The following is a 22,451-nucleotide window of genomic DNA, read 5'->3' as shown; positions in this document are numbered from 1 at the left end:
TATCTGACCTACTTACCGAAGGACAAAGGTGTAAACCTGCCTGTCCCATGATGCTGAGAGCTTACAAGGCGAAGATAGGATGGGGTCCCCAAAGTGACCATCTCAGAGTCAATGGCGAAGGGCAAAGGACAAGAGGACTTCTCCCTCATGAGGGTCCTCAACTCTGAAACTGAACTACGGGGGGCGGTGGGAGGGATAAAGCTGGAAGGGGATTACATGGTGGGAGAAGCCTTTCTCTTGCTAATAGAAGTCTCGTTCAGGAAGTTCTTTTGGCCCTACTAGCTCTCAAGGTGTCCCCAGACCTCATTACAACCCCCTGCAGATTTGAGTGCCAGCCTGGTTCTCATCCTCCTTCGGGTTACTGCAAAATCCCAAAGGTGGGGGCGATGGCTGAGAAAGTCCTGAGAGGTAACAGGGCAGATGAATTTTCGCAAAAAGCCAATTCTGAAAACAGAAATCACTCTAGATGTTTGACTGAACTGACAGCTCAATTCATTCCTCCCCAACGCCCTTTCTAGAAACAGCCTCAAGCCCCTGGGAGCCTCTGACCTTCCAGCGGTGAATATTGATCTTTGAGGCCTGGCTAAGCCACTGCCTATGACTCTCAGCAGGAGCACTGACTCGTCTCAAAATTAAATTGGGAGCAGAGAAGGAGTGAGGCAGGGAGGAAGAGAAACCAAGGTGCAAAGTTGACATATTGCAAGTCAATTTACGTAAGTAAACGTATTTACAACATACTGTCAACTTCATTTCTGAGCCAGCCAGGCAGACAATTTAAGTGAGCGGGCAGCATCTGGGTTTTGCTGGCTGAGACCACTTCCTTCTCACTATTACCAGTCATTCTCTTCTCCCCCCAGGACACAGGGTCATGATCCCTCAGGTGCTCAAAACTCCGTTTGGACATTCTAAGCCATTGTTTGAATCCAGCCACCCAGCCAGGAGGCGTACGCACATTACTTCTCAACCCGAGAATTTCAATAAATACGCTACTTGTTGATCACAGGTGAAACCAGCATTGGCCTTCCCTGGGTGTGCTGCAGACAAACCAAGCTAGTGTTGCATTATCAAGGTTATTCACCGGGTTCTCAGAGTGATTCAAACATTTCTCAGACTGCTGGCAATGCTGGAAGAGATGCCAACGAAATGCACTTGTTCTTTTCTCTTTTTGAAAGCAACGAGCAATTCATTCTTCTTTCCCATATTGTAAGGCAAGTTTTCTAATTGCTTGAGAAAGTTAAGTCTTAGTTGATTACTAAGTCCCTGGCATTTTCATTTAAATTCCAACATTTCAACTTTCTCCTGGTTATCATGTCGTTTTTAATCTTTCAAATGTTCAAGAGCACTGCCCAGCTCAGATTTGCACAGGACACCGGGAAACGACAGCCCACGAGGTCAAGGGCAAAACATGTTGGCTGCAAAGCTACTGACAAGGGCAGGGGCCTGGGCGCCTTGCACCACACACATACGCAGTCACGGAACAACAGAGAGCCCCTGAGCCACGATGCCCTCTGATAGGCACAGGCTCGCTGCTTGCTGGGGGCTTTCACTTTTTTTTCACAAATAAATTGTTTGTCATTATTTTTAACATGGCGAACCTGTAAACTAGATAACCTGTCCCCCACCTGTTAGCGAGCTGACTATAACAGTAAAAACATTTCAATTCTCTCTGGGCCTCAGTTTCCCCCAAGCAGTATGTGGTGTGGATGCTCTTTGACCTGAGCTACTGTAAATGAACTCAAGGCTGTGGGGGTTCAGGCCACAATCCTTATTTTATCTCCATGGAAATGGAGTTTAAGAAGCCTAAAAAGGCACACCAAAATCGAGGCACTGAAAATTCTGCTTTTCTTCCTCCTTTTTTTCCTGAAACAATGATAACATCACAATTATGTTGTAAATGGTGCCCTTTTCGTCCACAGAAGTGGCAAATTGCATCTACCATAGGCAGGTTAAAGTGAAAACAGAGGGGCTGGCCCCGTGGCATGGTGGTTAAGTTCACGTGCTCCAGTTTGGTGGCCCAGGGTTCACAGGTTCAGATCCTGGGCATGGACCTACACACCACTCCTCAAGCCATGCTGTGGCAGCATCCCACAAAGAAGAACTAGAAGGACTTACAACTTGGAATATACAAGTATGTGCTGGGGTTTTGAGAAGAAAAAAAAAAAGGGAAGATTGGCAACAGATGTTAGCTCAGGGCCAATCTTCCTCACCAAAAAAAAGAAGAAGAAGAAATTAAGAAAATGGAGTATGCCGGCAGGGAAGTAAGAGGGAAACGTTATACAAACATTTAAATGTGGCCTTGGGGACTTGGTCTAGGAATGAGCAGAATCAAGCTGAGTTCTACGGCCCAGCTTGGGGAAGGATGGGGGTCAGGGCACAGACTGTTGGAACATAAGCTGAATGAATCAGCATGGCCCTCCAGCCAGGGCAGGGGGACACGGTGGGGAGCAGGGCAGTGGAGCCAACGTTACAGCAGAGAATACGAGCTACACCTACCAAGCTCCAAAATGTGCCAGGGACTCTCCTACAGCCCGGCATGACTTAACTTATTTCCTCCTCAAAATGACACTGTGATGTAGGTGCCATTATTGTCCCATTTTAGAGATGAACAAACTGAGGCCCGGTGAAGTTTAGTGATGAGCCCAGTGTCCCAGAGCTAGCAAGTGACAGACCGGGGCAGCCTGGTTTCAGATCCCACACTGTGGTTAACGCGTCTGTGCATGTCCAAAAGGTTAGATCCAGGAGTCTAAATATGTGAGCAAACATTTTTTGAGCCCCTGCCATGTGCCAGGCTGGAGCATGAACAAGATAGATAAGGCTGCTCCTTGAAGGAGCCGACGTTCCAGTGTGACATGCAACAAAGAAGGAAACAAAGATCACTTCAACAGTGATAGAGGTCATGGAAAAAAAGCAGGAGAAAGGGTAAGAGACACGCATGGTGAAGGGAGGCAGTGCTGGAGAGAATGGTCAGGAAAGGCCTCCTGAAGGATGTGAATCTGAGTGGAGACCAGGAGGATGGGAAGGGACCAGCCGCTCGAATCCTGAGGGGAGAGCTTGCCCGTAAGAGGGAACAGTCAGTGCAAAGGCCCCGAGACAGGCAAAAGTGCTCGAGGAACAGAAATAAGCGTAATGTTGGGAGCCTGGGGAGGGGCTTGGAGATGGGGCTGGAGCGGGCAGGGTGAGATCGTGGGCACCTGCAACCTCAGCAACCGCACACCCTGGCTGCTCGAGCCTGCTGCCCAGTGGCTACATCTTTTCCATGATCAGCACCACATTTCTCAAAGTGCCTCTCGTCCCTGGACAGCACAGAAATCCTTTGTCAGCCCCAAAGGGAGGAAAAATGTTGCGACTCCAATCTCCTCTTCAACAGTCCCCACGGCAAAGCGGGCCCGGCCTTAGAGGAAACTCTTTGCTAATTCCTCTCTTCCTCCCAGCCCTTAATGATAAGGCTCTAGAAGGAGGGACTGCGGACGCGGCCACTCACTAACTCTGGGTGAGTTACTTCACCTTGATTTCCTCATCTGTGAAAGAAGAGAAACGTCGGGTGGTAACCCGAGCCAAATGGGGCAATGCCAGAGCCGGCCCCATGCAAGCACTCAGCACAGGTTAGCTGTGGCGGCAGCTGTTGTGTTTGATTCAAATACAGGTGTCGGCCCAGGGCGCACGGTCCACGTAGAGATTAACAGGGATTTGTCCCTGGAAACCCACTCCTCCTTCCACGATTGATCATTTAGACCTTTCATAATGCAGAGTAGCCAATTCTCATTGACAATTCAAATGGATATCATTTCTAATAACAATAACAGAAATAGCCATAGCTAACATATGTCTGTCTCTACTGTGTGCCAGGCTCTGTGCTAACAGCTTACAAGGATTGCTTAACTCAACCCTCACAACATCCTATGATGTGAGAGGATAAATCTGTGTCGTGTTAGGCCCCTCAGTTTGTAGTAGCTGGTTGCAGCAGACCTAGGAAACTAACAAGCCAATAAAAAGAAGACGATACAAAAGACACTTTCTCAAGTCACCCTGAGACCCTGTTTGGCAATGAGTTCTCATCTGAAAGTCGCAGTTCCCCACTGGCCATGAGTAGGCAGTGGGAGAAGCCAGCGATGAATCAATCCGTGGCCTCACAGGAAGCTGGCTTTCCTGTCAACAAAGCACAAAGTGAAAAGCTGTCGACCTCGGGCCAGAGGGCCGTCCACCTGGCCCCTGTCACAAGGCTCAGATGGAAAGAATATTTTCATAAAGAGGAGAAAAAAGCAGGAGAGGCCACCAAACTGTGTTGGCATCTGGTCCCCGAGATGCCCTTTCTGCTCAGGTTGAGAGCGCGCTGGTGGGGGCAGCCCAAAGAGGAATGTCCAGGCCTCGCAAAATCTCGGTTTAAATAATGGGCCAGATATTTCCCCACAAAGTCACTCGACACTAAAAGCAGAAGATCCTAAGCATTTGGCAATCCAGTTCCCTTTGAGGATCTGGCAAATGCCGTGGATGAACTCTCTACCTAGAGAAAATGCCTCCGTGCAAACGTCGGAGTGACATTTCAGGGCATCCTGAACTCCTACAGCCCACTTATTGATGAACAAATATTTACCAAATGCCTACTATGCGCCAGGCACCGTGCTGCATGCTAGGAACATAAAGGAGGAGTAATAGACAAGGCATTTTCCTTCCTGAAGCCCAGAGCTAAAAGTGAGGTATATGAATTTTCTGTGGCTGCCACAACCAGTTACCACAAACAGGATGACTTAAAACGACAGAAATTGATTTTCTCACAGTTTCAGAGGCGAGAAGTCTGAAATCGAGATATCGGCAGGGCTGGTTCCTGGAGGCTCAAAGGAGAATCTGGTCCAGGCCTCTCTCCCAGCTTCTTGTGGTTGCTGGCAATCCTTGGTGGTCTTGGCCTACAGACGCTTCACTCCACTCTCTGCCTCCATCTTCACATCACCTGCTCCCTTGTGCGTTTCTGTGTCCTCTCCTCTTCTTATGAGGACACTAGTCATTGGATTTAGGACCCACCCTCAATAGATTATGATATCGAGATCCGGAACCAATCACATTGGCAAAGACCCTGTTTCCAAATAAGGGTCACGTTCTGAGGTTCCAAGTGGACGTGAATTTGGTGGGGACGCTAGTCAACTCAACACAGGTGGTCAGATGGTTCAACAATAACCAGGCAGAGCAGCAAGGGCAAGAGCAGAGGACACCTGACGCGTCTGAGACAGCTTTCCTGAGGACTTCATGTGGAATTGGGACCCAAAAGATGAGTAGAAACTAACCAAACAGAGGAAGTGGAAAGTGCACCTGGAAGAAGTAGGTCCGCAGGTGAGGCCCAGGCTCAGGGAGGCAACCAGTGCAGAGGGCTGCAAGACGGAAGGGGCGGTGCAAGGAGCCAGTGAGGAGAGCGGGCTGGTCTTGTAAGCTGCTACCCGGAGTTTGGATTTTATCCTTAGGCCCACAACCTACCTTTGAAGGACTGGAAGCAGAGGAGTGTTTCTAGAGAGTTCCCCCTGGCTGAGGTGAGGAGGATGGACTGGAGTGGGTTAGACCAGATGTAGGGAACCCAAGGGCCCCTATCTCAGGAGAAAGCTCCCAGCTTGAGGAGACAAGTGGCTGAAACTCTGTGGAGATGCCCCATGCGCTGTCCTAACCAGCTAGGCGAATGACTCCCATGAGCCTAAGGGAGGAGTTTAACCCAGTGCAGGTGGGATCAGAGCAGGCCGGTCCAATGAACGTTAGCCCAGAAGTCTGAAAGCTCTGACACCTGTTCTCTGTCCAATGGGGAGAGGGGCTCAGCGTTTAAACAAAAACAATTTATTGGGGGCTGGCCAGTGGCGCAGTGGTTAAGTTCACACGTTCCACTTCAGCAGCCCGGGGTTCACCGGTTCGGATCCCAGGTGCGGACATGGCACCACTTGTCCAGCCATGCTATGGTAGGCGTCCCACATACAAAATAGAGGAAGATGTGCACGGATGTTAGCTCAGGGCCAGTCTTCCTCAGCAAAAAGAGGAGGATTGGCAGTGGATGTTAGCTCAGGGCTAATCTTCCTCAAAAAAAAAAAAAAAAACAAGAAAACCCAATTTATCAACACTTTGACCCGTTCAGATGCACACTTCTCACCCTTTGCTGTGCCTTCAAGGTAAATGTGCCTAAATGGATCAATAAGTCTCGTCTGCTCACACATAAGTGCTCTTGCTTTCGTGTGCTTCCCTGACTCGCAGTTGTTCTTCAAAGGTCACCTTCTGCCTTGAACACCCAGGCTGGGTTCCCCACTCCAAAAATTCCTGCCGCAGGCTCAGGTACTAGATTGGAATTTTTATTTGCCTTTTAACCTGTCTCCTCTACCAGACAATAAGTACCTTAAGGGCAAGGATTTTTATCTTGTTTGCCTCTGTATTCTCAGCTCCTAACACACACACACAATAAGTCTTACCAAAGGTATGGATGGATGGATGGGTAGACGAATTTCTTCATGATGCTGTACTGGCTTCAAACTGAGTAATCGATTAATTAAATCAACATGGACCCATCAATTGCTCTTTCAGTGCCTTATGCTCTCCATCCCCCCAGACGAGGCAGGGTAAGCCATGCAAAGAGGTGCTGGCTTGGTATCCTCAAGACTCACCTCATTCCTTCTGCAGCCATCTTATCAAGGTTGACAGTGTCCTTCGTTTCTGCCCAGTTTGCTCCCAGGTCACCCCATCCCATGTCATCTGCCAAAATGATGACGAAATTTGGCTTCTGGCCTCTTGTTTCTCCACTGAAGCAAAAATCCACAAGAGGATAAAGACATCCCAAGAAACTCACCCCCGCCAACAAAACCTTTAGAAAAAGCCAGCCCATCGTGGTAAGGGGAGGATTGGGACTGTGTGGAGTGATGGCAGGCCACAGCTAGAGACTTCTCGGACAGCTCCCTTCTGCTCACTTTCAATGCCGGGAGTCTCTTGAGAGCAGTAGGAGAGTTTGCAAGAGGATACTGGTGGTGGTGGCAGGGGTGGTGGTGGTGATGCCTATAGGGTTGGTGAGGGCTACAGAAATAGGGCCCCCATCTGGAATCCTAATTCAAAAGAGTCAGGAAACTTGCAGCCCCGAATTTGGCTTTCCTCACCGCAGCTCCGTAAGAAGACTGGCTGTGCACAGCAAGGAGACATCGGTGTCAACAACTGCTCCTTGGCCACTTAGAAAATGACCCCTCTGTGCTCAGGGATGTTAAAGCCAGAGCACCAGCCTTGCATCTGTTCAGGACTCCAGCTGGCGAGTGCAGGACAAATCCTCACATGTGCAGAGCACCTGGATGTTCTAGAAGCCTCAGTCAGCCCCGAATGAGTTTCTGAGTTCCAGATGGTTAAGGGCTTCACGTTTCTCTAAGATTTCCTAAAAGAACAAAAATTGACAAGAAAACAGAGTTAAAACTGCCAGTGCAGCTGTGTTTTACTCAGTAGCTTAGGAAATAATCACTTTTCCATGCCAACGCATATTTTCCTTCTTATTCGAATATTTAACTGGCTCATCAGTTTCTCCACCTGAGAAATAGTGATGCCGATAATATTTGCAGTGGACCTATAATCACAGGGTTGGAAGTGACCTTGGAGACGATGATGCTCAACCCACTCACAATATAGATGAGGATACGGAGGTCAAGTGTTGTGGAGGGAATAAGGGCCAGCACCCAACTCTGTGAAATCCCAGCACTCCCCACTCCCACCGCACCACGCTTCTCTGACTCACAAGAAATTCCTAAATTAACTGTGACCTTATCAAATCCAATGAGGATTCTAGAAGAAAGGGTGAGACCCTTGCTGCTAAGACATCAGTGAGACCCATGCTTCCTTTCTAACAGTCATGCTGTAAACTCACATTTCTATATAAAATCTGCAACAGAAATTAATTTGGGGAAAAAAGGAAATGCAAGAAAAAAAAGCTAATGGTAGAATCTAGGTGAAGATTCTATGGGAGTTCACTGTAGAACCCTTGCAATTTTGCTATATGATTGAAATGTTTCCAAATAAAATGTTAGAAAAAATTTTTAATGGAAATATGTCCCTTTACATCTTGACGATGTAATGTTTAATACAAAAATCTGACGACACTCTCAATCAGGGCTTCTCACACTTGATGTACATATGAATCAGCCGGAGGTTTTATTAAGATGCAGATTCAGTAGGTAAGGCTGGGGCCTGGAACCTGTATGTCTTTCTTTCTTTTTTTTTTAAATTTTTTTAGAATTTATTGTTCTTTTTTCTCCCCAAAGCCCCCCAGTTAATAGTTGTGTATTTTTAGTTGTGGGTCCTTCTAGTTGTGCCATGTGGGATGCCGCCTCAACATGGCCTAATGAGCAGTGCCATGTCTGCCCCCAGGATCCGAACCAGTGCATGAACTTAACCACTCTGCCATGGGGCCAGTCCCGGGACCTGTATTTCTAACAAGCTCCTTGGTGAGGCCTAGACTGCTAGTTCTTGGACCACACTTTGAGTAGTAAGATGCTTAGAAAACAAAACATCATGATTCTGGACCTAGAGGAAAACTAACCTAACTGGAAATGATTAACCTAACTGATGCTTAACCCAAATGGAGATGATTCAGCTTCAGTGGATAAACAAGAAAGCAATAAATCTGGTTGAGTTTTGAAAGACAGGAATTAAAGGTTATGCTTTCAACTGCAAGCTGCAAATGGAAACCATAGAATAGAACCATATTACCCTGAGTTCACTTAACAGCCCTAAATTTACAAAGTTAGTAAGGAGACACAGATTTGAAATTCTGGACCAAATAAAAACTTCAGTTGAACACCCAACCCATGGAGAGGATTAAAGGAGAACCAATTTGTAATTTATGAAGATGCTACCAGGGTTGGGGGTATGACAGATGCTATTTCCAGTTGTGTATTCCTGCCCTTGAGGAAGGAATGCACAGCTGACAAAGTCAGCCAGCCAACCTAAAGGCCAACCCCAGTGGATGGGGGTGGTTGGAGGTATGTAAATTCTGGAAGACCTAGATAAACTCAAAAGGATGGGCAGATACGTACTTAATCAAAATAAAAGGAAGTCCAAGTAAACAGTCATGGTCCTCTGGAGGCCAATGAATCAATTGTTCAGAAATGCAAATTCTTCCGTTTTCCAAAAGGAGAGTTATTATTTCAAACTCAATTAGATTCAACTGGTATTTGTTGATCTTGAGGCCCAAAAGACTTCTCTTTTTCTAGAAGAAAGAACCCTTGCACTAGGAGGGTGCCTAACAAACACTTGTTGACCTGCTGTTTGATTCCAAACCTCATTCTACTGGCTTCTGACCATGAGCAACAACCACAGGAGGCTTTTCTTCTTAAAGCTACTTAGTTTGGAACACTAGAGTAGCCCCATTCTTCATCCATAACCTATTTTGGAAAGACCCAACACAAAAGATTTCAGGGAAAAAAATTCACTTAAGAAAGAAGCTAAAATTAAGGTGGGAACATAAATAAACAGATTGTTTTTCTTAAGAGTTCCATGATAAAACATTTCTTTGAGGATTTGCGAAGAGAATCATTAATACTTAAATGATTCATAGACTGGAAATAAGCTAATTTTAGCTAGTACACCATCGCATTATCCTTCACGCCCACACCGCCAGGGAGACGTTTAGTCCTTTCCCCGTTTAGTTTTTTTAACTAAAAGGAAAAGGCAAGCCAGACATTCAAAGAAGGGACTCCAAGCCATGGACTTTGATTAAGATCAAGGCTGACATGGAAAACAGTATGGAGGTTCCTCAAAAAATTAAAAATAGAATGATCATATGATTCAGCAATTCCACTTCTAGGTGTTTATCGAAAGGAAATGAAATCAGTATCTTGAAGAGATATCTGTGCTGCTGTGTTTATTGCAGCATTATTCACAACAGCCAAGATATGGAATTAAACTAAATGTCCATCAATGGATGAACAGATAAAGAAAATGTGCTGTTATATAATATATATAAGCAATGCCATATTATTCAGCCTTTAAAAAGAAGGAAATTAGGGCTGGCCCCATGGCCGAGTGGTTGGGTTCGCGCGCTCCACTTCAGGGGCCCAGGGTTTCACTGGTTCAGATCTTGGGTGTGGACATGGCACCACTCATCAAGCCACACTGAGGCAGCATCCCATATGCCACAACTAGAAGGATGCACAACTGAAAAAAAATATACAACTATGCACTGGGGGCTTTGGGGAGAAAAAAGAAAAAAAATCTTAAAAAAAATAAAATAAAAGAAGGGAATCAGGGCTGGCCCTGTGGCTGAGTGGTTAAGTTCGTGCACTCCACTTTGGCAGCCTGGGGTTCACTGGTTCGGATCCTGGGCAAGGCCCTACACACTGCTCATCAAGCCATGCTGTGGTGACATCCCACATAGAAGAACTAGAAGGACCTACAACTAGGATATACAACTATGTACTGGGGCTTCGAGGAGGAAAACAAAAAACTAGGAAGATTGGCAACAGATGTTAGCTCAGGGTCAATCTTCCTCATCAAAAAAGCAAAAAATAAAAAAGGAAATCCTGTCATTTCCAACAACATGGATGAAACTGGAGGACATGATGCTAAGTGAAATAAGCCAGGCACAGAAATACAAATACTGCATGATCTCACTTATATGTGGAATCTTAAAAAGTTGAATGTATAGAAGCAGAAAGTAGAACGGCCTTTGCCAGGGGCTGAGGGGTAAAGGAAATGGGGAGATGTTTGTCAAAGGATAGAAACTTTCGGTTCTGCAGTATGAATAACTTCTGGAGATCAAATGTCCAGCATGGCGACTATAGTTAGTAATACTGTATCACATCCTTGCAATTTGCTAAGAGAGTAGATCTTAAATGTCCTCACCACAAAAAAATTAAAAAGGTAACTACGTGAAATAATGGATGTGTTCACCACTGGGGCAATCGCTTTACAATGTATATGTATGTCAAAACATCACACTGTACACAGTACATATATACAATTTTTAATCGTTGATTATACGTCAATAAAGCTGGGGGGGATTTTTTAAAAGATCCAAGCTGAGACTCAGAGTTCAGTCCCTTATCTGAGGTTGCTTTCCAACTTTTTCAGTGCACACCTCCCTCCCCGTCTCAGAAGGGAGAGTAGACACAGGAAGGAGCACTCCTCTGGGCTGAGGAAGAAAGGCGGAACCTTTGGCAAATACAGCATTCACCCATCCTTCCACTGGGGTGGAAGGTACCTGACCACCCTATTCAATAAACCCCACGAGGAAGGCTCGTCTGTCCCATCCGGGCAGAACCCACTGGGATAGACCCTTGCTGAGCACAAGCATGAACCAGCGCCCATGTCTCAGGGCTCCTCGGGCAGCAGGAGCGAGAAGGTTTCGTTGCATATCAGATTTAGCACTGATTCATGTCCATTTCTACGACCCCTGTTTCAAAGCAGGGCTGCTGGGTCTATCAAAGTGTGAGCTCCCTTCAGGTTCCGGGCTTGCTGCTAGGTCAAGGCCCTCCTAAGCAGCGAAGTGACCAAGAGAGAGGTTGCCGGCCAGAAGGGCTGAGAAGTGGATGGAACGAGGCAACCTGAAGATGTTCTTTGTGGTGTCTGGAGTCCATCACCTGACTCTGGCTCCCCGTGGGCCTCCCTGTGGCCAAGCAGCCTCAGAGAGCCTTGAAAACAGCTGAAATAACAAGAAGGTCGGCAGACCTTTCTGGCAGAGGGCTCTGTCGGTTTTCCAGAGACAAAGCTTCTGATGAGCTGAGGCCAAAAAAGACAAAGGCGCAGGGGAGCGTGATCTCTGGTCGCAGAGCACTGTTGTTCCACCCGCCAAGTCAGAACACGGCCGCGGCGCTGGCTGGGGCCAGCAGGCACACGCAGCTGCCAGGAGGGGCCCGGGGTGCCAGCTGCCCACGTGCAGTCTGAAATGATTCCCCCAGGCCTTGTCATCCACCCAGCAAGCGTGGACTGAGTGACAGGTCTCCATCTAGGCACCGTGCACACAGCAGAGAGTGAAACCCCAAGACCCCTGTCCTCACGCTGCTTCCGTTCCCGTGAGGGGAAGAAAGGAAATGAGTAAAATAAAATTCCAGGGGAAAATCAGATCAGGAAGGAGATGGAGGGTGTGGGGGGGAGCAGGGGCAGAGTTAAAGAAGGTCAGAGACAACCTGGCTGAGCAGGTGATCTTTCTCTAAGACCTGCAGGAGGGAAGGGAGGAAGCTCGGCAGCTGTCGGAAGTGGTGTCTGAAAGGTGTGGCCTGCAGAGAAGCCAGCAAGGGCAATGGGGCCGGCTCACATGAGGGGCAGCAAAGATGCCACTGTAGACACAGTGCAGTGAGGGAGGGCGAGGATTAGGTGGAGTCAAGAGGAAGACAGGCTTTCACCGAGCAAGAAGGGAGGTTAGAGAAGGCTTTGAGCCAGAGCAGCAAGTTCTGACTCCCGTGGTAAGAGAATCTCTCCAGCTGCTCCGTAGAGACTTCACAAGTGTGCTGCAGGATGGCAGGTAAGAGAAGAAGCGGAGGAGTTAGGAGTCCATTGCATCAGCCCAGGTGAGTCCAGGTGAGAGACAGCGCTAGGGTGAGGCAAGCCAAGCGCCTGGGGCACGAAATTTGAGGGTGTGGCACTCCCTCTCAGGCACCCATCCAGCAGTCCCACGACTGACGGCGGGCACCTCCTTAAAATTTTGCCGCACCCTAATCCAGGCCCAAGTGAAGAGGAGAATCCAGTTACCGTGGCAGCCAGGACAAATGGTTATGTGGGTTATTTAATGCCTGTGTGTAATAAACATCCTTGTGCCCCTTTCTTTGCCCCTAGACCCAAACATACCAGTTTGGGGCTGGCCCAACTCAGAAAGATTGCTTCCTCAGAGTGCACCTGGGGGCCCTCAGTCTTAGCTCAACAGAGAATGCAAAGGAAATCTTTTTTTTCCTATTATATTCTTTTCTTTTAGTTTTATTGACATATAATTGACATACAGCACTGTGTAAGTTTAAGGTGTACAGGATAATGACTTGACTTACACATGTTGTGAAATGATTACCACAATAAGTTTAGTTAACATCCATCATTTCATATAAGTACAAGAAAAGAAAAGAAGAAAACGAGTTTTTCCTTGTGATGAGAACTTTCAGGATCTACTCTCTCAGCAACTTCCAAATACACCATCCAGCAGTGTTAGCTATAGTCGTCACGTTGTACATTACATCCCTAGTCCTTACCTGTCTTATAACTGGAGCAAAGGAAATCTTTGCTTGAATGCCTCTATCCAAGCTGGGAAAGCAATTCCACCTAGATAATTAAAATGCTTCTTCTTTTTTTTTTTTTTAAAGCTTAAAGACCTCAAGCCAGACCCTGTTGTTGGGAATACCATTTCTGTGAACCCAACAATGCCAGGAAACTCATCCACGGGGGGCATATGACATCCTGCCTGGCTTTAGGCTGGAACCACCTGTTGGGACTGTCACAGAAGGAAGCCATGTGGCAGGAGCCAATTTGGGAGGGCAGAGGTGGCATCATGCCATGTCTCTGAAAACGCGGTAGCCCTGAGGAAATTGTATCCGGGTCCTTGAACACAGGTCAGAAAAACAGAGAGAGTGGTCGGGCCTCTGAATAACATCCTTTCTCTAAAATTCTGTCCTCCACTTGAGAAGAAAAATCCTGAGGGGTGTGGTCAAGTGGAAAGGGCTCAAGGTCAGTTACCCGAAATCCACTCCCTGAAACCCTGTTTGCCAAATTTTTAAGGACTTTTTACCAAGTGGTATTTACTTATTATTTATTAACCATTTTATTATGGGAGTTGTCAAACACACAGAAGTTGAGAAACTCACGCCTAGCTACCCAAAATCTAGATTCAACGATTATGAACATACGGCCAGTCGGGTTTCATCTGTCTCTCTCCTGCCTCCCTTCCCCTCCTCCTCCATGAACGCTGGATTATCCTGAAGCAAACCTCAGATAGCACGTCATTTCATCCATACACACTTCTATCTGGTTCTCTAAAAGTTAAGAATTCTTTTTAAATGTAACTACAATTCTATTAATAACCCCCTTTTAAAATTAACAATAATTTGTTAGCATCATCAAAAATCCAACCCGTGCGTAAATGTCTTCCCTCGTCTCATCAATGGTTCTTTTACAGTTGGTTTGTTCTGATCAGGATCCAAATGCCACCACACATTGAATTTGATTCTTCTCTCTCTTCTCTTTTCACTTATAAGTTCCTCCTCTCTCTTCCCTACAATCTATTTGTAAATAAATTTGGTTGTTTGTCCTATAAAATTATTCAAATTTTGCATCTGATTGATTGTACCCCATGGTGTCATTTAAAATGCTCCGTGGGCCCTAGTCTTCCCTGTGAACTGGTTTGCAGATCTAGAGGTGAGACCAGATTCAGGCGCGATTTTTTGGCAGGCCCACTTTACACATCCTATCTTTCTCCCTGTCATGTTAAGATTGATCAGTGGTTCATGTGTCAAAGTTTCTTCTCTTTTTTTTGGTGAGGAAGATTCCCCTGAGTAACATCTGTTGTCAATCTTCCTCTTTTTGCTTGAGGAAGACTGGCCTTGAGCTAACATCTGTACTAATCTTCCTCTACTTTATATGTGGGACGCTGCCACAGCATGGCTTGACAAAGTGTGTAGGTCTATGCCTGGGATCCAAACTGGCAAACCCCGAGCCACTAAAGTGGAGCACAAGAACTTAACTACTATGCCACCAGGCTGGCCCCAAAAGTTTCATTGTTTTCTGGTCATTTTTGCATGAGAATAGGGAACTTTCTATTAAATTCGACATGCTATCTTTCCTATTTTTGCAGATTGACCCTTTCCTGGGATCAGTTCCACCTCTACAATGAAATACGTTAGATTCTGTTATGCACCGCATGTTGCATCCTCCCAAAATCCACAGGGTGAAGCCCAAAGTCCCAATGTGATGGTGTTTGAGAAGGGGCCTTTGGGAGGTCATTAGGGTTGGATGAGGTCCTGAGGGTGGGGCCCTCGTGATGGGATTAGTGCCCTTATAAGAGGAGAAAGGAGCAGATTTGTTCTCTCTCTTACAAGAGAAGACACAGCAAGAAGGCGACGGTCTGCAAGCCAGGACGTGAGTTCTCACCGGGAACCAAATCCGCCAGCATGTTGACCTTGGAGTCCCCAGCCTCCAGGACTGTGGGAAATAAAGTCCTGTTGTTTAAGCCACGTACTTTATGGTATGTTACGGTAGCCCAAGCCAACTGAGACAGATTGCAGCTAAGTTTTACCTGAGAAACTCTGAGGCCGAGGCAGAGGCAGAAGTAGGGGTAAGACCAAAACTTGGGGGAAAAAATGCTTAGTCTAGTGAAGCGGTTACTTGGCAAATTTGCCTTTTGGGGATGTGTTAACCTGTTTCTCCAGAAGAAGCTGTGTCCAGGATTCAGCATAATCATTCCCTAGCTGCGTGGCCTTGGATAAGTTACTGAATCTCTCTGTGCCTCAGTTTCCCCACTGACCTGGACTATAGAGCCACAGTAAACTTCCTCCACCCCAAACACAATGTGAGAATGAAATAACCCAACACACGTCTGCTCTCAGTAAGTGCTCAGAAATGTCGGCTATTGTTATTCCACCTCTTGAGAGTTTAGAAGATAAAGAGATAACAAATATGAGAACACTTTGAAAAAGAACTAGGCAAGCCCAAAGCGTTACTAAAATTAATATTAAGCAAAACTGCTCTGAGTGTAGATGGTGAAATCCGGGCTCCCTGTAGTTATTGGCTGAGTCTTTGTCACAACTGTCAGTCAGCTTGCTCTGCTGTTAGATTCTGAACCCAGGAGAAGCTACCAACACCATGGTCACAAACAACACCAAAGGAAAGTGAAGAGTCACTCTGATTTGCATTTCCAAAGCTCCAAACTATAGGTCCTTGTCACACAACTCCATGGCTGTCTGTGTCATTTGGGCTAAACCTGAGCCAAGTCTCTCTGCCTGGGCAGACTCTGGCAATAGCTGGAATGGTCCTTGGAGTACATTGCCTACCGGTAAATCTGGTTTTGGATGATATAACAGTATGAGGTCAAGTCAAGATGTAGGCTGGGTGCGAGGAAAATCCCCCTTTGCTGACGCTAACTGAAAGCGGGAATTACATTTCAATATCGGATATATCCAAAAGGACTATTTGTCCATGACACTAGGTAAGGTGCTCCAGCAAGTCACAATTCTACGATGTCAATTCCATAAGGGCTGGGACAAATATCTGTTTTATGTATTGCATAATCCCGGTACCTAGCCCAGAGGGTGTTGAATCAGTATTTGCTGGCTGGGTGCATCCAACATCAACAACTATGGCCAAGCCTGCTCTGCCCCACCCTGAAAGCTCAGCTTCACCTCCTCACTTCCCTAAGCTCAGATGACTTTTCTAAGTTCTCCTTCCTCCAGGATTCTCACTTGTAAAAGTATACTCGTTGAAATGCTTCTGAACTAGACAGTAAACACTCTGAGAGGAGGGACCACATCCTCTGGGGTGTGGTTTTGTGGCCTGAGAAATGCTCACAAATGCTCATGAGTGAGCTGTGATGAGCAGAGGCTGCCCGGGTAGAGGAGCAGTGGGTGTGGGATGGAGGGATGGACGCCCCCATACCCAGTCCCGCCATATACCCCTACTAAGCAGTCGGGCTCACCTAAGGAGGCCAGAGCCCTCCGCTGACCACCACAGGGCAGGGTCCCTCCTTGCCTCCACAACACAGTCCAGGAGCACCCTTCTACCTTCTTTGCATCATCCCCCAGCCATCTGGACATGCTTGAATGTTCTGGTCCTAAAGGGTTAAAACAGGAGCTTAACACCATATATTATCCCAGGAAGCCGCAGGACAGGCTGGGCATGTTGAGACAAGATGGAGAAAGCCAGCATCTCCCTTTAGGCAAGAAATGTAGCAGGAAAGCAGGTTTTTAGTCCCCGGCCTTGAGGAACATGGCGGGTGAAGCAACTTCAACAATTATCCAAAGAAAGCCTAATTTAACCGGGGTCAAACCCAGTGGTCCCATCCCCAGCACTTTCTAACATTTCCACTTAGATTTTGTGACCCAAAACTGTGTCACAAAATTTACTCCTGAAACCAATGTGATTAAAATCACTTTGTTTTGAGAATTTTAATTTCTGTTTTCCTGTTTTTAGGACTCTTGCAATAGGCTTCAGATATTTATAGAGGCCTCCTCAAGCTGATGTTTTCTCTTTCTTTACTTTTTTTAAGTAATAAGAGAATGACAAAGCTCCAGGAGCAGCAAACTATGAAGACTGAGAAGTCTACAAATACCAGTGTTGAAATCAAATAAACCTTTCTCCAGAGTGAATGATACACACCCTGTGATATACATCATCAACGTTGCACTGATAGTAACCAGGCAGGCAGAAGTCAGATAACCAAGGCTCCTGCCGCCATGGATTGGGAGGTGACTTCTCTGTCCCCAAATTTGGCATGCTCTCCCTTGCCTCCTGCCATCCTCTCATGCTGTTCACCCCTGCCCAATCCCCCTTGCCAGTCCTTGCAAGGTCTTTCTGCCGGTTATATGCCTCACTGATTTCCATCCTCTTCAATCCCCTAGCCAAGAATCATGGGGCCTCATCGGGAGCCAAGCACAGCACTAAGCTGCTAAGCCCCTTACACACGTTAATCAGTTAACCTAGCAGCACAGCAGGGAGCTCCCCCAAGCAGCAGCAACCCTATGCGGTCGGTGTTATTATTATTACCCTCCCCCCTCTTCTTGGAGGAGCAGACTGAGGTAGAGAGAGGTTAAATAACTTGCCCAAGGTGACATAGCTAGTGAGGGCAGAGCTGAGATGCGAGGTGAGGCTCCAGAGCCCACGCTCACGTGCGTCTTACATTTACAGCATTTTACCTCGTACCTCTCCATTTTACCTCCCCTACCTGGCCTTGCACGGTCCACTATGGTGACTCTTGAGTTTGTTTTATCTCCCCAGAACTGAACCCATGACAGCAGGGACCACATCTTTCTTGGCCTCATATTAATATGGACCATACTCAGTGGCCTACAAATTGTTTTGCTTGGGTATCCCATAAGGGGATTTGGAAAAACAATAAAGCTCATCCGTATCAGTCAGCTCAGGCTGCCATAACAGAATACCATAGACTGGGTGGCTTCAACAAGAGAAATTTCTTTTTTCACAGGTCTGGTGGCTGCAAGTCTGAGATCGGGCTGCCAGGACGGTTGGGTCCTGGTGAGGGAGTTCTTCCTGGCTCGCAGACAGCTGCCTTCTCGCTGTGCATCCACATGCCATTCCTCGGTGTGTGTGCTCAGAGAGACAGAGATTTCTGTCTTCCTCTTCTTATAAGGGCACTAATCTCACCATGAGAGCCCCACCCTTAGGGCTTAATCCAACTCTAATTCCTCCCAAGGGCCCCATCTCCAAATACTATCACACGGGGGTTAGGGTTTCAACACATGAGTTTGGGGGTGGGGGGTGGGGCACAGACGTTCAGTTCATACCACCCTCACACAGTTTTGAATTATCGTCAATGTTTATCATAACTTTAAATTAGTTGCCAAAGATATCATTTCAATTGAATCTGTAAATGTAGACTTTTATAATAAAACTATTAAACCACTCTTTTTAATATATACAATGTAATGTAAATACCAGAACAATTTGAAAACCACCATCATTCCTTTAAAAATTACGTGAGAACATTTCTCATTAAGTCAGAAATTTTCTATCATTTTTTTTCAAAACTGTATTTCCATTCTATCTCAATACAATATATTTTTATGTTCAAAAGTACTTAGTTAGCTTGCCCCATTTCTCTGAAATACAGATTTTGCATATAAATTGAAATTTAATTTTTTACATTCTACTCCAAGCGTGAAAAAAATATCCCTTCTAGATTGAGTTACTATCGCAATTATTATTCTAAGTGATAATTTATAATCAAACAAATATATTATAAATTTTGACAAGTTATTATTAAGCAGACGATAATTTTACTGCACAAGCATCTTTAACAAGATGGACGGGAAGGATGACTTGAAGAAGAGAAGTGTGACTAAAGAGTCATACTGACTTGAAGAAAGGCAGTTTCCTTGACATCAATAGTTCGATATTCCCCCGGAGACATTTTAGCCGGAGCAGAGCACCCTGCTGAGGTCCCGGTTCTGATTAAGCGGGAACGGGCCACCTGTACAGGGCTAATGACGCACCAGGGCCGCAGCACCCTGGGTTCTCAGACAGATCTGCTTTAGGAAAGAGCTGGGTTCTGAAAACTGATTCCTCTAAAATGATCTGTGCCTTCAAGCCCTTGGGCAAATCTTCAAATTCCTCCAGGAGCATGCATTCCCATTTGAAGGGCCCTGCTTTCCTTCAAACTGTCAAATGTAGGGGTTGGGGGAACCTTCACGAACCACAAGATCAACTCAGCACATCTACCTGGAATATCAGTATTCCTGGATGGAAAAGCCTGTGAGGTTCTCTGCCGTCTGGAGAAGCAGATATTGAAGTTTTAAAGCAAGAATTTGCTTCAATCAGATACACGTGGGTCACCCAGCACACAGGCCCTCAGATGAGATAATGGATGGGTGGTGCAGAGACAGGAAGGGGGAGTGTGGGTAGGAGGGAAATCAAGGCCCCCAGTAGAAGCCCCACCAAATGCTCCCCCTCTTCATTGGCTGCTCAGAAGACCCAGCTCCTAAAAGCAGCCTTGCTCCTCTCTGAGCTCCAGACAAGATTCCTTTCAATCTACTTACCCCAAGCTGAAGTTCTCACGGGCTGGTAAATGCAGTGAGCTTATTTGCAAGCCAGGGTCATATCTGCCTAGCAACCCAACGTGAAGACTAGAAGGACTCTAAATGTTGACAGAGAACAAGCAGGCCAACTTTGTACAAAGGAATCTGTTCTCATGCAAATGACCCTGAGCAAGATGGCTAGAAAAGAGAAAGCAGTGGGGATAGCTCTCAGGAGCCAATTTATTTCCCGAGAAGATGCTGAGGGACTTTTTAAGGGCATCATTATCGCCTTGCCCACCGTAAATGAAGGGCCGGAGGGCTCTGCTGACATGGGTTGCAACAGACACAACAGAAGAGGCTAAGAGGCGAGCTGAACCCTTGACTTAATTTCCAGATTTTTCTGGTTCTGTACTCCAGACTCCAAAGGTTCTTTTGTTCGGATTTAGAAGTAAACAGAGTTAGTTTTGTTGGGGGGGGGGGGGGGATTAGCATGGTAATACTGTGCTCTCCCTCTCTTTGCTTTCCCTGGAGGAGTGAAAACAGCAGGGGTTTTCACGCTTCGTCTGACTAAGATTGAAGGAACAAGGTAGAGCCAGCCTCTAACCAGGGCGGGCAAGAGTCATCAGTCTGTGGCTGGTAAGGCTGGGCAGAGGTTGGATTTCCAGTCACCTCGCTGTTATCCAAACACAGGTGGCAAATGTCATCTGTGGATGAGCTCTGGTTGCAAAAACGGTCAGTGTGTCCATAAACGTTGTGAAACCTCCGGTGAATACCTCCAGTGCTCTGTGCCTCAACTTTTCTTGTCTGCAAAATGGGGATGAGTGTCAACTGCAGAAGGTTGCTGATGGGCTTAAAATTAGATCATACGTATGACACTTAATACGGTGTTGGAAACGAAGCAAATATGCAAAAAATTAATAATAGGTATAATTATTATTAATAAAAATATTATTATTATTATTATTATTACTGTTACAGTTATGCCCCCTCCCAACAGCCAGTGGTTTCACTTGGTCAAATACTCACACGTGACTTTCCCAATCATTCATTCACCTCCAGCGCTTCTGGTATTATTTATCTAATTTTTATTTATCTAATTTTTAAAATCAAGACGCTGAAGCACTAAGATCTTTCATGACTTGCTTAGAGTCATAAATGACAGTTATAAATGGTGGGCTGCACCCCTAGGTTCTCAAGCAAGACTCAACACAGTAAATGCTGCGTCGAATTAAGTATGACATTTCCATGCTGAGTGCAGTGACAGGTCCTAATGCACTGTAAGATCCTCAATAACAGAGATTAACTTACAGTCAGTCCTGTTTTAGCACTGCTTTTATTGTAGTATTAAAATCAGTTTCTAAAGATCATTACCTGCGGAATCTTCGAAGAACAACTCCAGAAAGGATCGCTTGCAAGGTGTGCTGGAGTCAGCAGTGGGACTTGGTAAGCCATAAATAATAATAACAATAAGACCTAATGGGTCCTGAGGGCTTACCATACGCCAGTCACTTTGATCTGAAGTTTACAGGCATCTAAATTAAATCTTTCAGTTCTGGGAATGCCACCATTGTCCCCATTTTACAGTTTGGGGAACTGACGCTCTAAGAAGATGTGACTCCGACAAGGTTGCAAAGCTACTCAGTGGCCCCTGGCTGTACTGTACTGGCCGTAACGGCGGTGTACCCCAACACACCTGCTCCCACCTAACCCACGCTGGAGCTTGTTAACAGCACAGGGCGGCATTTAACTCAGCGGACCCTATCCCAAAATCATGAGAGAAATCAGGCAGCGAGCAAGGAGGGATTTTTATTAAAATTCAGATCGCCGGTTCCTCCCGGTGGCGACCCTCCGTGCACACACTCCCAAACTAGGCTCTCTTGAGTTTCTCACGTTAGAACCACATTCTCCAAACCCCAATTGCAGGGAGCAGCCGGTGCCAAAGCTGGGAGAGGAATTTGGAGAATAAGGCCTTTGCTTTCGAGCAGGTCCCAAATTGGCCCCGGGGATGTGAGGTGGAGACCAGGAAGCCAAGCCTGCGCCCCCGTGGGCTCCAAAATGCCTGGGATCCGGCACACTGCTTTGTCCCCAGGATGAGCTCTTAACCGAGGTTTCTCGTGAATCCTGTGCTGAGTCAACAGTGACCCTGGGGTCGAGGACTTAGGGATGAGGGGCACGTATTGCCTGAACATCAGGGTCCCTCCCCTACCGGGAGCTCCCCGCGGGCTAGGCAGCCATGCACCTGTGCGCACGTCGCCTTCCGCCCGGCAGGGAGGATGCGCGCGCGCCCGGGGCCGGGGATGCTGACTCAGCCTGGCGGCTCACATCCCTTCAACGCGGATGCTGTTTGTGTTGCTGCTGCTGCTCTTACAGCAAAGAGTGAAAAGCAGGGCACCCATAGCAGCCGGGCCGCTAGCTCCCTCGGGCCCATTTCGGCAGTCCCTCCCCCGCCAAAGGGGAACTTGGGGGGAGCACGAGTTGACGAAATTGGGGGAAGTGAGCGCTGGAGGAGGAACTGGGGTCCGCGGCGCCGCGCGCGCAGCTCACACCCAAACTGGAAGGAACCTGTTCTGCTCGCGGGGAGCGCCGCCGGGGAACAGCCCCAGCGCGCCCCCCAAGGCAAATCCCCAAATCCTCAGGGCGCGGGCGAGACTTGGCGGTGGGCGCGTCGGGGAGCTGAGGGAAGGGAAGCGACCTGGGGACCCGCGCGCGCGCGCCCGGCTAGGGGTCCTCGCAGAGAGGGTGCAGGCGCCCCCGAACACGCCCGCGCTCCCACTGGCAGTGCGGCAGAGCGCCGGGGTCTGG

General features: G+C 47.0%; 1 protein-coding gene across 4 annotated transcripts in view; it reads right to left on the bottom strand.

The window, feature by feature from the left end:
* Positions 1–22,451, bottom strand: part of ARSG (arylsulfatase G) — a 108,453-nt gene that overhangs the window by 62,353 nt on the left and 23,649 nt on the right. For 3 of the 4 annotated variants that reach the window (XM_046675991.1, XM_046675989.1, XM_046675988.1), the window contains exon 2: positions 6,624–7,372. In XM_046675991.1, the coding sequence (XP_046531947.1) occupies positions 6,624–6,841 (218 nt within the window). In that variant the 5' untranslated portion in view covers positions 6,842–7,372. The remainder of the gene's footprint in view (positions 1–6,623; positions 7,373–22,451) is intronic. The other variant, XM_046675990.1, reaches the window with a different exon arrangement.

The sequence above is a fragment of the Equus quagga genome, chromosome 11 (genome assembly GCF_021613505.1).
Source record: "Equus quagga isolate Etosha38 chromosome 11, UCLA_HA_Equagga_1.0, whole genome shotgun sequence".
In the NCBI taxonomy this organism is placed as follows: domain Eukaryota; kingdom Metazoa; phylum Chordata; class Mammalia; order Perissodactyla; family Equidae; genus Equus; species Equus quagga.
Note: the sequence above shows the minus strand (reverse complement) of the source record. Positions and strands in the feature narration are given on the sequence as shown.